Here is a 16,617-nt window from a genome sequence, read left to right as displayed (position 1 = left end):
GCCCCCCCCAAAAATGCTGTGATAGATCTCATAGTGATGGTCCTGACAAAAAGAACATTGTTAACCATAGTTAGAATTTGGTTAGAATTTATTTTTTCACTCGCTCAAATATTGAAGCAATGAGCCTATCTCTGCTGCAAATGTAATTTTTTATCACAGTTAAATATATATTTTCATATATAGGTTTTGCTGTCTGTACTGTGCTGGAGGCCTTAGAACTGTTTTAAGTTGGTTTTGAATAGCTGATTTTGGGAAGAATGATTCCCATTATCATTCTGCAGAGAAATCACTATATTAAAACAAGAACAGTTCAGCAATGTTTACCTAAATCTTTTTTTCCCTGCACATCATTCATTCTGTGTCACAGTGGTTTGTTCTAGACACGTTGTCCTTGTGAAGGATGTCACTGTCAGCAAATCCTTTGTGTCTGTATGCTCATGCACACATGTGCCCACATGTTCATAAAAATTTCACTTGTGTGTGTATTCCTCTTTTTGAAAAAAGACTAGTGGAGGACTAGACATTGCCAATGATGTTCTTACTTTCCATTTCTTTTTCACATTTTCTGAATGGGTTCAAGTTTTTATTGGCTACCAGCACTGTGTAAAGAAAAAGTTCATCCACCCACATCACAATTATTTGGTTGCTAAGAGTATTTTTAGCAGTATGATTTGATAATTGGTTCCAAATACAATAGTTTAGAAAGATTCACACTGTGGCCCAACAAACAGTGAAACAAGAGTACAGGTAGGGAATGAGGCAGGTGAGTCACAGCATTAGATGCGAGGGGATGGAGCCGCAGAGAGCTCCTGCTTTCCTTGCTGTCTTGGGTGGGTGGAAGGAGAAAGAGTAGAGCTGTGGTCCCTCCCACCGTACCCACACAGTGGGACAGAGAGCTGCTCAGACAAGCCAGGAGGGCAGTGCTGTAATCACCACAGATCCAGCGGAGTCACTCACCAAAGCAGAGTCATGAATAAACACACTGACCCTTACTCATAGTAGATTATTATCTCATGGTCTAGTCTGTGAATGGATTTGCTCATATAGACAAATTGTATTGTTCTTTTCATGTTGCATCTCTCCTGGAGAGATGTGGAGAAGATACTTGGAAGGAATGAGTTGACTGATACACAGTAATCTCCAAAAAACTTGCAGAGATCAAATTATGTTTTAACCAAGTTGTTGTATCATGCTACAACCAACTCATTCCAATTTCCTTCATATTTCTGAGGGATGTGGTTTCTAATAGTTTGGGTTTCTAAGGACTAAAAGCACAAATAGTCTACGGAGTCTTCTCATCTGTGGTGGACCAGCCAAATACAGATACTTTCTAGGGAGCAGATGCAACCCATTTTACCTATACCTGCAGCTCTGCTGGTGGGAATTTAGACTCAGCAACTCTGCAAATGCATTAAATTCAGAACGTGCCACTGGCTGGAACCAGGAGATGAAATAGTGCAGATGAATCTCATTCTCAGATGGATTGGAATGCAAAAGGAAAACAAACAGTTCCAAAGGAGAAAAATAAATTAACAGATCTGTTTTACCTAGATTTAAGAATGTGGATGACAACCAAATCTTACGAAAGAGAATATTAGCACAGAGTAAGCAATTTTTATCTAGATGCTGTGCCTTTAAACCAGCCTAAACTTTGTTGGGAAAAGGTCTCAAGCCATTGAGCAATCTCTGGTTTGGGCAATCACATTGCTATGCTTCATCGACTAAGCACAGCAGTAATTCATAAAATGAAGCCGTGCTGCATCTGTCATATCATTTAAAATTTACTTCAGTTTTGCAGGTATTTGAAGATTGCAGAATGAACTGCATTACCTTGCAATATTCTGCTGACAATGGAATCTGCTCTGAACCTAATGGGTTTCTATAGCTCCCCAGAGCTGGAGGTTTTTCCCCCAGTGTATTCCAGTCAGTGAGACCATTGAAATTCTGACAGTAATTTATATACAGTAACTGGCTGCCCTCAGATGAGATGCTAAACGATTTCTGTTCACCAGCCTGCATTTTTCTCATGAAATGTAGCACTCCATTGGCAGTCACTTCTCCCAGACCAGCATCATTTATAAGGACTATTAACATTTTGCATGAGAGGCATTTAAAAAAAAAAATAAATAAATTATGATAAACAATCTCAGAGAAATATCCTCAGATGGGACTGTCCATGAGTAATATTACTCACAAAAATAGTCCCTATGTCTTGGAAAAGGCTGTAAATATAGCTCTCATCCTGGAGAGACAGTTATGCACAGACTTCTCTTTATACGTGCTCTTGGTCCTGTTGAAGACACTGGGACTGGTTGCATGATTAAAGATAACCATGTGTCTCAAGCATCTGCAAGATTGACATTTTCCATACCAGACAGAATGCCTCTATGATGAGCACCTCTCAGCTTTGCAACAGGATTTCAGGAATTTTTATTTGAGGAATAAAGGCTTATTCCATGTTAATGTTCTAAAGTTACATGCATATATCTATACAGAGGAGCTTACTTTCTTATTGTTCTTACTCAGTATTTGTGGGTTATTGCTAGTGTGCGTATCTGTCATGCTACGGGATCAGAGCCAGCCTCCCAGATCCAAACATTACTGTATTTGGGGGTGTGTGGATTATTTCTCATGAATAACTGTCTTTTATTAAAGACCATAGAGATAGCTAAAATCAGAATATTCCTGCTTTCATAGAAAACAGGCTCTTATCCAGGCAGTTCCATCCATAATAAGGTCAAAACACGAGCTTTGCATCCAAAAATCCTTTGCAGCTGGGTCTGCATTTTTGTTCCAGATGCGAATTTCCTGGCTGCCCTCCTCCAACACCTTATAGCTCCCTTGTCTCCTTACCATGATGAAAGCACATGAAAAATAAGTAACCACCTCAAAATGATAATAAATAAATAAATAAATAAATAAAACCCTAAACCAAACCAGAAACCAAAAGAAAAGCCCAAGTAGGGACTGATGGTCTTGACTCTGTGTGTGCAAATAGTTAGCTCAGCATGGAAGGAATAATGGTAGTAAGGGGTTATCACCACAAAACTCTGTTAAATTAGTTTGGGGGCACCTGACAAGCAGCAGACACTGCAAAGCCTCCTGCTTCAGCTCTCTTTACCTCAGAAAGTGAAGGCAGCACCATTCCCTCAGCCACCCGTCTCCCCAAACAACAGTGTGGGCTTATGGTGAGGTGGAGTGAGTTCTGTGAGGGTAAAGCGCCACAGGGAGCTTGTAAAAAGAGGAAACCCCGAAGGGGCCGGAGAATGGAGGGGAGTGAGACAGCCTCCCCTCTGCCCTCCGGTCCCCTCGAGGTGCCACAACCACCCCTCAGGTTGCCGCAGCCCTTGACAGCCCTTGACAGCCCTTGGCAGCCCTTAACGGCCATTCCCGCCCTTCCCGCCTCAGAAGCCCCTCCCCCCGCTGGTATGCGCCGGGAAGGGCGGGCGGGATGAGGAGGGGGGAGTGGAATGACGCGGGCACCGCGGGTCACGTGACGCTTTTGGAATGCCAACAATGTAGCGAATGTCCCGACTGCGCCCCGCACTCGGCGCCCGGGACGGCGAAGAGAAGATGGAGCTCGGCTCGCGCCGTCGCCTCCTCCGCTATTGAATCCTGACGGTGCCCGATGAGGCGAGCGGTGGCGCTGGGCGCCCCGAGGAGGTGAGCGAAGGGTGGGTGGGAGCGGCGATTTTCCTCTCAACTCCGGGGGTAAGCGCCCCCCTCCCTCACCGCCCCATACTGCTGCTCCCTGAGAGTGAAGTCGTGTGGAGAAGCGGAGGGAGCAAAGGCGGCTTGGTCCTTGAAGCAAGAGGGAGCGTCCCGTGTGTGTGTGTCCCTCCCAGGGGCAGCCTCGGCGCCCTGTCCGCACCCTCCGACATTTTCCGGACGCCCGTGTGACAGCCCAGCCCGCGCGGGGGTGTCCCGCCCGCCTGGGGCCTCTGCCCCGGGCCGGATAGCACGGCCTCCCCTCCGCCCCTGCCATGGGACCCGTCTCCGCGGGGTGCCCCAGCAGGCCGGAGCTGCTGGTAAATGCAGTGGCCGGAGTTTATTTTGGGAGCTTTCTGCCTGCGAAAGGAGCGAGTTTGGGGTTTGAGGAAGGAAGAGTTTGGGCGCCCACGTTCCGCGGAGATACTCCCGGCCAGCCCGGGGGTTGGAGGAGGAGGCGAGGGCCGGGGTAGCCGAGCGAGGAGTCCGGAGCCCTCGCCGTCCCGCTAGGCTGCGGCGGGAGCCCTGCTGTGCCCAGTCAGCTGAAGGTCACTGCCAAAATTCAGCACTTCGCCACCCTCTCCGCAGCCTCCCGAGTGGTGTGCGTGTTGAAATACCCCCGTCCTCGACAAGCGCACTGGCGCAAATGACGCAAAAAAAAGCTTACTTGGAGTGTCCGAGCTCTGCGGTCAGTTACTGCTTGTTTGCTGTGGATGGGGAAGGTGAGCTGTTTCACACAGCGCTGGATTGGGCCAGTGCTTATGGTTGGCAGTTGGACACGGGCACGGAGTTACTTTTGGAGTTTTGTAAGCCGAAGGAAGGAGAGGAGGAATGACTTGGGGAAAAATCCTCGCTTCAGTTCTTTTCACTTTCACCATATGCCCACTTATAAAGGGGAGTACTGACTGTATAATATTTACTGAGCCAGTTCCGCCAAACAATCTTGTGTCTCCGGTACAGAGTGGAGGATACCTGTTTCCCTGAATTTGTGATCCAAAAAGCCAAAGCAATACCTGTAAATTGAGAGAGGGAAGGGAATTGTAGCAGTTCCTTAAAACTTCACTCCTTCCTTGCAGTGATCTCTAGTTCAGCTCGCTAGAGAGCCTGCACGGTTATAGACTGGAAAGCAGCTTGTGAGTTCAAGGTTTGGGACTTAGCTCTTCAAACACAACTGAGCTTTAGCTTCTTGCCTGTGTCTCAGCTCCACAGCCGATAGCACCTGTAGCCTGTTGGTGAATGAAGAAACAGCAGAGTGAATAGCTAGTGCTGCTGGGACAACAGGCATCAGCATATTTATTTCAGCATGGTTGGTTGACTGCTGCCAGAGCAGCTGTTGGTATTTCTCAAATAAAGAAAAACATTCAGTTATAAAAAATTGTTACAACTTTATGCAACTGAAGTAATGCTGCACTTACTTGAAATAAGGATAATGGACACGCTTATAATTTGTGCAGAGCATGGAATATCTGGGGGGGGTAAAAAAGCCCCAAACCATTAGAATTGTTAAGTCACAATGGCTTGAAGCTCAAAAATAATTCTAAAAAATCGATTCTTCTGATGGCAGGAAGGCTATTGATACATTCACGCTCTAGGCAAGGTGCAGCTTAGGATTTGGAGTTATCCAAATCCAGGTGTACCATCATAAATGCTTAGACAGAATTAGACACACTGCTTATCTTTTAAAGTACACAAGCCTTTTTTGCTAAAAATGCAAATCACAGTTGGATTGTAAAAAGAAAGGCAGATTGCCTTTCTCTGTAAATCATCTGTAATATTTAATGTTATGATTTCTTGGCTTATTTTACATATTTAGTTAAAAAAACCAAAACCCTTCTGCAAAATACAAACCACATTTGCAGTTTGCTCCAGTACTTACTGTTGTTGCTGTTCTCATTCATGCTGTCTAAAGGATCAGAGTTTCTTTCTGGTTTAGCAGTGTTGTAAGCTGAGGAAGCTGCCAGCTGGCTTGACCTAGCATTATTAGACTCGAGCTTAGGCTAAAGGTCACAAAGTTCTTTATGCGAAGCATGTGTGTAAGTGGGAAAGCAGTTCTTTGCTGCAAAAAGGTGGGGGGATTGCAGGCTTCCCAGCATGTCCTAGGCCTGAGGATTGGCATAGGGACTGAAAAGGAAGAACTCGGATTCCTAAACCTAGCCATATGGTGCCTGCTGCTGTCAGGAAAAGAAAGACTGTTACAGACCAATTAATTGCTCTGTATCTTTTCAGTATCAGCTAGGTATGATGTAATCCTAACAGGCTGGGTTGGTTTTTTTGTGGGTGTTTCATTTTGCTTTGGTTTTGTTTTTGTTTGTGGGATTTTTTTTTAGCAAGGTTATCTGTTATCTTTTGCTCTGAGTAGAAAAAGTTGAGTTCTTGAGATCCATTTGTCTTCATTGCGAACAATGAAAGCTTGATCTGTTTTTGACTAAAAGCTGATTTGTCGTCTTTGAAAATACCAAAATCTAGATGAACAGCTTTAGCACTTTCAGAAAAGTGACAAACCCTTTCCACTGTGCGTGTGGACTTTTATGTCACTGTTAGTCCTTGATGAGTTAGGGTTGCAGGATATCCTTAGGGAAGTACTCAGTGGAGGAGCTCAGGACCTTGACTACATTATAGGTGTCTTTTGCTAAGATTTAAATGGTCACTAAAACTTCAGCTTAACTTTCAGTTAACTGAAAGACGTTGACGTGGATTAATCTCAAGTGATTAATTTGTGCTCCTGCATTTCAGACTGATGAACCATCATAAAAGAGTCTGGGGCCTGACTTCACTGTTGCATTTCAGTCCTTGCTTGTAGGGGAAAGCTTGAACTCTGTGCTAACAAGGAGTTGATGATGGGCTTCGGAGGTGAAGGTGTCCAGATTGTCTTGGCCTTCACAGGAATAAACTGTTTGGCAGTGAGAAATTATGGTGACCTTATTGAAATGGTTCTTTTGCTGGGGAATGCTACAGCTATCAGGAGGAGTTGTTGCAATGAGTTGAATTTTAGTACGAACAACACTTCCTGGAGAAACTGTTTCCAATGATAAATGTGCTATGATCAGAAGTGAAGTGCCTTAAAAAAAAAACCCAACCAAAAACTGTTTGACTTCTGAGTGACAGAGAGGAACATACAGTATGTTACCTTCTTCTGTATTTGCAATTTGAAAACAACTGAACAAAATTCTGACCTTCCCTACAAAGTGGCTTGAGCACCATTTGGGCTTCACTTTGCCAAGTCTTAATAGCAGCAGCAGAGGCAAACTTGCATAAGCAGCATCAGTAGGGGGGTGACATTTCTGATAAAGCTACCTTTTTCATCCTCTTCAGAATGCATAATTATGTAATGTTTCTGTTATGATGATGCCACGAGGACTTAGTTAAGGTAGGATTCTTCTCGCTTCATGCTGCACAGAGTTCATAAGTTGCTGGGTAGCTGAGCTATGCTGCATAGTTCTGTGCTGCATGTCAGAAGAGGTGCATGAGGCTGTCTCAAAGTCTTTTCTGTGTGGGATACTATCTGAGCTGGTTCTGCCACTTCTGCTGTTGCTGTGTACCTCCATTGAGCCCTCTTTTCCCTTTCTTCCCTATAAAGCACAGCTAATGAAATATTATATACCCTCCTCCACTTTTCTTCTCTTCCTTCCAGTTCTGGGGAGAATTCTTACCTTCAGGCTTTGCTAAAATATTAATTTGGAAAAGGCAAAATATCTTGTCTTTCTGTTACTCACTTTGTTATTGAAATACTAAAAGTTGCTATGGTTAGAGTCATCAATATTTCCATTATAAATCTTTTTCATAAACTTCTGAAACTGAACTCGGCTAGTGTAAAATAAACAAAATCTTAAGTGGGGGAAAAACATTTCATGAGCATACTCTTCCCTAATTATGAAATAGGATAGGCTCGTCCAGGCTTTGGTTATGCAATTGGGTGGGAAACTTGTGGTTGAGTACTGAAAATTCTGAAACTTTGGAGTTTTTAAGGGTTTTGTTTTCATTTATTTTGAAAATGAAACATTAAAGTTTATTGATTTATTATGTTGATAAAAGAGTTTGGAATCCTAAATTCAAAAACAGATAAAATCATTAAAGAGTATCTGGCTGTGACAGCTTAATGGGTTAAACTGACTGACTTTCACTTGATTCATTTTCATGCTGTCCCTTCAGAGGCATTTCTAATATCTACTTAATTGCATGTACTGTCTGTTTTCTTTTGTTTCAGACACTGTCAGTCTGCAAAATGATGATTCCAAGGATGTTCATTTTCTGTAGGAAATGTGAAGATTGTAAGCTGAAGTAAAACGTTGGCAGAAACTTGAAAATTTTGCCTTTTTCTCTTTGAAGGATTATGTTCACAAGAAACTGATACCATCAAGTGACACTTTTTTGAAAGAAAGTAATTTAAAAAAATTAAGAATAAAGCTGTATTTATGCTCAGAGAAAACTGGATTAACAATGAGGCCAAAGACTTTTCCTGCTACAACATATTCTGGGAACAGCAGACAAAGGTTACAAGAGATTCGAGAAGGTTTGAAGCAACCATCCAAATCTTCAGGTCCAGGACTACCTATTGGACCAGGCAGTGAACCTTCGCTGGACCATAAGATTTTAATAGGGAAGGATGCTGCAAGGCAGCAGCAGATGAGACAGACACCCAAGTTTGGACCATATCAGAAAGCTCTGCGAGAAATTAGGTATTCTTTGCTGCCTTTTGCTAATGAGTCAAGTACTACATCAGCTGTTGAAGTAAACAGGCAGATGCTCCAGGAACTGGTGAATGCAGGTTGCGATCAGGTATGTATGCGTTTGGAGGGGGGATTGTCACTGCCTTCAAAACAAGTTTATTCCCGGGACTGGACAAAGGATTTTGATGGCAGTTATCAAACTTGACAGTTGACAAAATGTACCGGTTTTTCTGACGGTTGTGTTGCTGTATGACTAGCAGAGTAGATGACCTGCTGTCAAGCAATGTGCCTGGAATGGGAATAATTCATGTTAAAAATGGTCATGGTGGCCTGTAGGATTCCCTTAGGATTTCTCCACTTGATGTATAAGGCTGATCAGGGTACCTCGTCTGTTTTTTTTTTTTCTTTCAATTTTTTTCTTCCTTGCTCTCCTTCCTTCTTCTTGTTTCCCTCAAGACTGGAAGAAGCCTTAGCTGTGAGTAGGATGGAATTTAATCTAGCACATCTAAGCTTAAGTTTCTGTAAGAAGCAACTAGAAGAAATAATTGAGACAGTATATGGTCTTTGAATTCTACACGCTTCACTTGGTGGTTGCACTGGCTGGATGTTCAGCAAGCAGCAGTGGTTGGGTACATACCCTTTCTCCCTCACCTTCCCCGCTTCTAGCAAGATGCGGTAGCCCTGTCTTAGATAAGGGACTTGGCACAGGGATGTTTGCTTTTGTCATTCTGAAGTGGATTATAGAACATATTCTTAATTCAAAGGCCACTCACCTGGTCCAGCACATGGTCTGTGTTGTGCTGCATTCATCTTGCATGTGCTTCCAGTGTTGGTATTGACTTTCACCTCTGTTCAGGAATAATTTAAGGTTTTGCTTTTTCAGATAAAGTGCTGGTTTGGGTTCAGATTCTGGTTGTTGTAGAAATGACTTCCCCCCCATTTGATTGAATGGCAGTTATTGACAAGCTGAAGTATGTCCATTTGTAGTCTGTGATACAAATTTAAGAGATTTTAAACTGAGGTGCTTTCAGTAGCATTTCCTTGATTTCAGGACTTCCAACTCCATTTACTCATGCAGAGTGTGAGTCTCTTGCCTCTCCTAGACTATATTGTGAATCTGTATAACAAAGCTAACATCAGCCATTATTATAAAGTCATCATTTCTCTGGACCCATATAGACATTAATTAGTGCTGTTGCTATTCCAAAGAGTTCATGCTGTGTGAGCATAGAGGAGATTGCAGATCCAATGAGAAGTGCTGTGCTACAACTAAACACTTTCTAGTCCAGTGAACCAAGATGCTGTACTGAATTATTTAACTGGAGGAACTAGGGATTTTCTCTGGTCTTAAGCATGCCATGAAAACATGGTGTTTTTTAGAATTCTACCCTTTACATTTCCCTAGCTGTTTAGGATGAGAACACTCGCTGTGTGTGTGAGCCAAGGTTAAATGAGCACAGCTGGATTCTGGATTGGAAATGTGCATTTGGTAAGTAAGATAGACAAATCACTCACACACAGAACAGGCTCGTTGGACTGAAATATTGGAAAATACTTTGAGCACACTACAGCACAGGGATGTTAAGCCAATATATAAAACAGAAATACCTGAACACCTGTTAAAATGTGTTGTTGGTATTGAAGGCAGTGTAATGCTCTAGATATATGAAGTTTTAATATCTTTAGCTATTTTGACTTCAATGTTCATGTAACAGTATTGCTTTTAATAGAGCACTGACGGTGAGCCCAGTTCTGACTCTGATGTGAAGATTTTTTCCACCTTCTTAAATTTGGTTGCACATTTTTGGAGGGTTGTGTATTTTGTTTGTTTTGGAGGTTTTGGGGGGGTTTCTTGGGGGGGGGGTTGTTGTTTGTTTTTGTGTTGTTTTGTTTTTTTTTTTCCCCTCATTGACCATAATACTTCCATCCTCACTTTTAGCTTTTCTTCCTAGCTTGTGACTTGTTGCCTGGAGGTGGCATTATTTGGCCAATCGCTTAGGTGTGTTTGATGTTCATACCTAAGCATGAGTAGGATCACATTGGCTAGAGTCCAGACAGGGGTTCCAAGACTGGAGTCCTGTGGCTAAAAATGCTGAGTTCAGGCCGTATGAAGGCTGCCTGTCCTGGGGCGTTGCGAATGAATGGAGTTTCTTGATGCTGTGAATGGTATCTGGCCCTGGGGATGACGTGGTGTAGGGTGATAGACTTGATTACTACCTCTGAATTCTTTCTTCCTGGTGCCTGAGCTGTTTTGAATCAAATGCTGAACTGTTTGAGAGCATGATGTGTAGTAAATCAGCCATCCCAAGCTACCCTGTCCCTGCTAGTGAATCAGAGTCTTTAAATACCTACCTCATGGATGTCTTCTGTAGTCCTGTAGGCAACTAAGATATCTTGGATTTAACAGAGAAGTGAAGTCAGCTTCAGTTTCTTTGGGGATGATTTTATTTACCTCTGGACCCAATGCTAGTGTGAGGTTGGTGATTGTAGCCCCTCCTGCCCTGTTTCAAATACCACCAGCAAATGTTTAGAGGTTAAAGATTTCAGTCCATGAACAGCTTATGGTCTTCTTGAACCTTCCCCAACTGTAGGTGCGCAGAGAACAAGATCTTACACCTCCTGATCCTGCTTCATGGTGCACTAATCAGTTGTTCAGCAGCTGCAAATTTCCCAAAGTTAGCCATTTGCCCTAAGAAGCTCTAATCATGGGTGGGTTTGGAAGGTGTGAAGAATGAATAGATAGCTATAGCATTATTCAGTTTCATCTTTTGTGAACTCTGTTTTCAAGTTGGATTTGGGAACACTGGAAAGTATCCTAACCTTGTGGTAAGTGGTCTGTTCTGGTGGCCACCATGCAAAGATTGAGATTCTTCTTCAGTCTGTTTATTGGACCACAATAAGGATTTTTGGGAGGGTGAAGGAGAGCAGTCATAATTAACAAGAAAGGAATATAAGTTTTAGAGGTAGGTGAGACAATACTTCCATTTATCATTCTTGTCAGCTCCAGTCATCTGGTGCATCTGTAGCATGGTTAGATTCTAACAACCATTTTGCATACTGCAAGTGATGTTGTCTGTTAGGTAACATAAAGGTAAGGTTTGTAGCTCCCTTTTCTGCCTAAGTGGCTGTAAGTTTTAAGATTAAATCGGTCTAATTAAACAAAAAGAAAACATAATCTTTTACAACTTTATTATTGCTCTGTGAAACACCCACACAGACATAACTGGTTATGAGGGGTTGGTAAATTTAACAAGGATATAAAATGCAGTGTAATTCATCAAGTAAATAAAAATTTCTTGTGTCTTTCAGTTACAATCATCACAGGTGTTAGATGTGAAAACAGGTTTCTGGTGTTTTGTTTTGTTTTGTTTTTTAACTGATTAGGAAGTTGTGTATCCTTTAAAGGACTCATGTTCTTTCACAGTGATTTATTTTCAGACATCATTTGGCTTATGATTTTATAGTGAAATCTGGCCCCAAAACCTTAACGGGGACGTGGCTTCTTTCAGATCAATAGCCAGGATTACACACTCTTTTTTTTTAAGAGATACAAAACAAAATTACACACATAATTAGTCATAGTTCTTCTCAAACAAATGGAGTAACTTGCCTGTTGTTTGTGTAAGTCATCTTTTCAACAGTAATTATTTAGTAAGTTTCAATAAAAATAATTGGTGCAGCATAAATGGTTTTGAAACTTGCAGGACATGACTGCAAAAGATGCAATGTCTTTTTGTTGCAGAAGCTTGAAGCTAAAAGCACAGCTAATTGGAAATGAAACTCCCTGGGTTTGGAAGTGTAACTTGCAGTTACTGTGGAGGGACAAGAGTGTGGAGAATCTGTCCTGTGGGCTGGTAAACCGCTGGAATCACCTGGGGCAACTGGTTGGCATTTGGGGTGTGGTGGTAAATGCAGCTGCTGTTGTGGATTGGATTTTTCTAATGAATAGATGCAATTGAGCATATGATCAGTGACGTTCCAGGAACCTGAATAGGCTGTAGTGTATTTACTGTACTTCCTTCAAGTATAAACAGCCACTGACATTGTAATTTAGAGTGGGCTGCAGCAGTTTGAGATGAACTGTGGAACGTTACACACGTCAGTTATTCGCCCCCCCACCCCCACCCCCTGGCCTCAAGCAAATTTCTTTGAGGGAGAGTGCCTTTTCTAGGTAAAGATTTATAGACATGGTTTGCTTAGGCAGCTACTTTAAAGAAAAAGTGATGGTTTAGGATTTTTTTACAGGCTATGTACATCCAGTAACATGCATCATGTACTACTATGCGCTGTACAACTGTGACTATATGAAGTGGGGAAGTTCTAATGCTTCATTTTTTGCAGAGGCTTTTATAAATATCTGTGTAATAAAAAATGTACTCTCCACCTGTGCCACTATCAGAACATTCCAGAGGGGAAGATCTGTCCTTTGGCCACTAATTATAGTGTCTTTCAAGGAAGAGGAATGGTGTTTGTGGGTACTGTAATGTGTCTAAGAATATCACATCTTGTCATCTGTGTTACACTGGACTCATGGAATTCAGTTTGAAGAAGTGGGGTGGTTTTTTGTTTGCTTCTTTCTCAATTCTTCCTTCTTCCCTTCCAGGATTCTTTTGATCTGTTCATTATGGATTTGCATCTTTTTTATTTAACCCATTTTGTAAAGATTCTACCCTGATTTGGGAATGCGGCTTGATTTTGGACAACTTGGATAATGGGGAATACATTATTTACCTCAATTTGAACAAATATTTGCACCTCTTTAAGTGAGGGAAATTCTGCTATGCCAAATAGACCTTGGGCAGAAAGTTCTTTTATGTTTTGCATTCTGTTTTTTCTATAAAAAGTTTTAGGTCATGCTTGTCCACATATAATCCATGTGCTATTTAGCATTGTGGTACTGACCATTATGACTTTCCATTCTGTTGTTGTAGTGATGCAAGGAAACAGATACAATGGCAAGTTTTCTTTTGGTAACAGGCAGTGCATGGCTGGAGTTTTCCTTGTAGTGAAAGATCTGTTGTGATTTGGTTGTTAAGGGAACAAGGCTAAAAATGCAACTTGCCTTCAAGGTGAAGGGCAGCAAATTTTGTAATAGCCCCGAGTAAATGGGGGAATTGATTTTGTAACATTGGCCTGTCCTGTAACAACATTTTGTCTTCTGCTTGGGTAGACATTACCTGTGTTAAGAGTTCTGCTTGCCCAGCTGTTTACTAAAACCTCCAGATGAGCATCTTAGTCATCTTCTGGGTGTTTTGGGTCGAGATTAATGAAAAATACCTGCAGAATGAGCTGTTAACTGCCTAGGTTATTCTGTGGGACATACATTTGAGGTAGCAAGAGTCACTATGAACTACATTGCAGGTCAGGAGGATATAAGTATTTTTGGGTTACAAGGACTAAAAAGGGGACCCTCAAACGAGGGCACTCGCTGCTGAATGCAGAAGGAATTTATTTTAGCAACTGAAGTAGATTTGATAATTGAGGCCAACAGTCTCTTGGGTGTTCGTTTGCCTCCCTCATTTGAAGGTAAGCTGTTCATTCTGTCTTCTCTTTACTGATGTGTTGAGAGCTTGTTTCATAAGCTTTTCCTATACTTTTTTCCTTTTTTTCTAACCTCCCTTTTTTTGCTTCAACCTTCGTTTCATTTTTGAGAAGTTTCCAGTATCATCTGGTGTTCTTCCATCAAAGCATGTAAAAGAACACGTTTTCCCACCAAGATGTCTGAAGTTAGCCCCTTAAGTAATTTCAGTTCTTAACTGCTTCAGGGAAAAAAGTGAGTCATACCTTTGCAGAGTCTGAAAGCAAGAGTAGAGGATTGCTCTTGAGCCAGTACCTACCTATTCTATCCTGTTTCTCTTGTCTCCAGTCTCCCTGTGTTGCTGTTGCTTCATAATGACCCTGTTTTAGTGAATATACTTAAATCCCCTGTGTCATGATGCAGTTTCTGCAGTATATTTTGGAAGGTGCTCTTGCCTTTGCTCTGTGTGAGCATGGCTTGGAATATGTCCTGCAGAAGGCAAAAAAAAGAATTTTGCCTTTTCCCTTACATTTCTGTGGTGGTGTAAGTATCCCTTAGCAGTAGTAGGTGATTGCATGTTCTTCACATGACAAGATGTGGCTTCTAGACAACTGGGCAGTGATACGACATTGAACAAGACTGCAATTTTAAATTCTGCCCTTTCTTCTTTAGCAAAACTGTAGAATAAATTGTGTCTTGGTAGTAGGATTATGTTTGAAATGACAGAACAGGAATCAGATACTAGACTTCAACTGTAGATAAGTGTGAAACTTGAGTTACCTTAAACTAATGCTTTCCTATTTCACATGTCAGATAATCATTCTAGAAGCTTGGGAGTTAATATAAAAGTCTAAAATTATATATTGCTATAACAGGGTGCAGTATTAATTTGCACTGGGTACTTAAATTGTATTTATTAAAATTTAATTGACAGGAAAAAGCTGAGCTATGGATTTTTATTTTTTTCTTTTTAATAAGAAAAGAAATGGCTTCATCACAGTCACTAAAAATTCTGCATAAGCATTACCTTCAGTCTCTGAATAAAAAAAGCTGTTGTGACCAAAAGTGAAGATCGCCATTCTTATAACAGGAAGTTGATATCACAATAGTAGTAGGGTGTAACTGTTCCTTTTGCTTTTTTTGTTGTTGCTGTTCTCAGTCTAAATATCTGCTGTTCTGTTCAACTTGTATCTGAGAGGAACCAGTGTGATTTTTTTGCTGAGGTTGAAAACTAGTGTCTCTGCATGGGCAGGGGGTGTATGGGGTGGCTTTTTGGTTGTCATTGGGGGGTTTTCTTGGTTTTAAAAAAATCACTGTTAAACTTAGATTTCAGTAAAGGACTGAATTCAGGTCTCTTGCATGCTAAAATCTTCAGCGGTAATCCAAGATGTGCATTTAGAACTCAATTTAACCTCAGAATTCTTTTTTGATAGGTACTGAAGTAATAAACCCTCATGTTCAAGCTGCTAATGGAGTATTGACAGAATGCAAATAAAAGTCCATGACTCCTTCTCATGTGCTACAGGAGTATGGGCCATACCTGTGTGCAGTGATTTTTATTTTATTTCTTTTAATTTTGTTTCCCCCTAAAGCATGGCCAACTATATGAAGAGTAACTTACCGTGATAGTCCTTTTTCCTCACTTTTTGTTCTTGCTGTACCCACAGGAAAAATTACTTTGCAGACATTTTGAAATTAGCTCATCAGCAGAACTGAAACTAAATTAATGGGAAGGAAAAAAAAAAGGGAGAATTTCATCTGTACTCTGTGTATAAATACTGACACTGTCACCAGGTATGGGAGTTTATAGTAATTTAAATTAGAAAAGTGTAGCCAGGCATTGAGTTGCATAATATGAAGGGAACCAAACTACTTTTTCTTCTATTTTATTATAAAATTTAATTGTCAAATGCTGTCATATTTGCCCAAGTGTAGAATGAAGTTGCTGTTACTGCGTGTTCTGAAAGCATGATACTATTACAATTGTGTCTCTGCTTTCTGGAACCATTCAAGATACTGACTAAAGTCTCACCAGACCACTGTTGGAAGGAGAAACAGTGACTGGCATGGTCATGCCTAGGCACTGAGGATCACACCGCTGTTACTCTGAAGGTGAATAGTTATGTAGTGCAAAATACAGCAGAAGTGCTTTTTGGTTATGAGGTTGACCATGTCAGTCTTCAGCAGACCACAGCAGGTTAGTGTTCCCTTTGGCACAGCGTTCAGATCCTGTTCAGCAGCTGTTTGTGGTGGTAGTGATTCCTAGCGAATGTTCATGTCTCATGTGTTGTCCGTATATCCCCCCAATTTACCATAAACTGAGCTCCAGTACATACAGTCTCTGTTCCCTTGGTACCAGCTGTCTCTGTGACTTGCAAATGCATGTATGCAGTGATATCTAAAATAAACCAGGAGAGACATGAAAGAGAACTTAAAAGTAGTTCGGATTTTCTTGGTGGTGATGGCTCCACTGTCCATTTATTGCTCACCATTGCATTATTCTTTTTTTTGTTGCATTTTGAAACTGTTTTCTATATCCTTTGTTCCTCTAATGCATGGTGTGTAAACTACTCGTTTCATCCAGAGCATACAAAGAAGCAGTGTATTACTCTTTGTGTACATAAAATGCTAGGAAGAAGGGTGCTGATACAAAGAGATAATATAGTTAGGTTCTTGCCCTTCAAAGAAATTGGCTTCAGTAAGACAACTAGCAGTGTGAAATTA

At 41.4% G+C, this 16,617-nt stretch overlaps 1 protein-coding gene across 2 annotated transcripts in view; it reads left to right on the top strand.

Annotated features, from left to right (window-relative positions):
• The first annotated feature begins 3,626 nt into the window (after positions 1-3,626).
• The window catches only part of LATS2 (large tumor suppressor kinase 2), a 50,284-nt gene continuing 37,293 nt past the window's right edge, over positions 3,627-16,617 (top strand). The window contains exons 1-2 of one of the 2 annotated variants that reach the window (XM_061374411.1): positions 3,627-3,663; positions 7,913-8,484. In XM_061374411.1, the coding sequence (XP_061230395.1) occupies positions 8,146-8,484 (339 nt within the window). In that variant the 5' untranslated portion in view covers positions 3,627-3,663; positions 7,913-8,145. Of the gene's footprint in view, positions 3,664-6,499; positions 6,622-7,912; positions 8,485-16,617 lie in introns of those variants that run through there. The other variant, XM_061374410.1, reaches the window with a different exon arrangement.

The sequence above is a fragment of the Neopsephotus bourkii genome, unplaced genomic scaffold (assembly GCF_033783945.1).
Source record: "Neopsephotus bourkii isolate Nb327-2 ecotype Australia unplaced genomic scaffold, CSIRO-AGI_Nbou_v1 NB_1638, whole genome shotgun sequence".
NCBI classification, from domain to species: Eukaryota; Metazoa; Chordata; class Aves; order Psittaciformes; family Psittacidae; genus Neopsephotus; species Neopsephotus bourkii.
The sequence above is the reverse complement of the archived record's forward strand: the minus strand, read 5'-3'. Positions and strand labels throughout refer to the sequence as shown.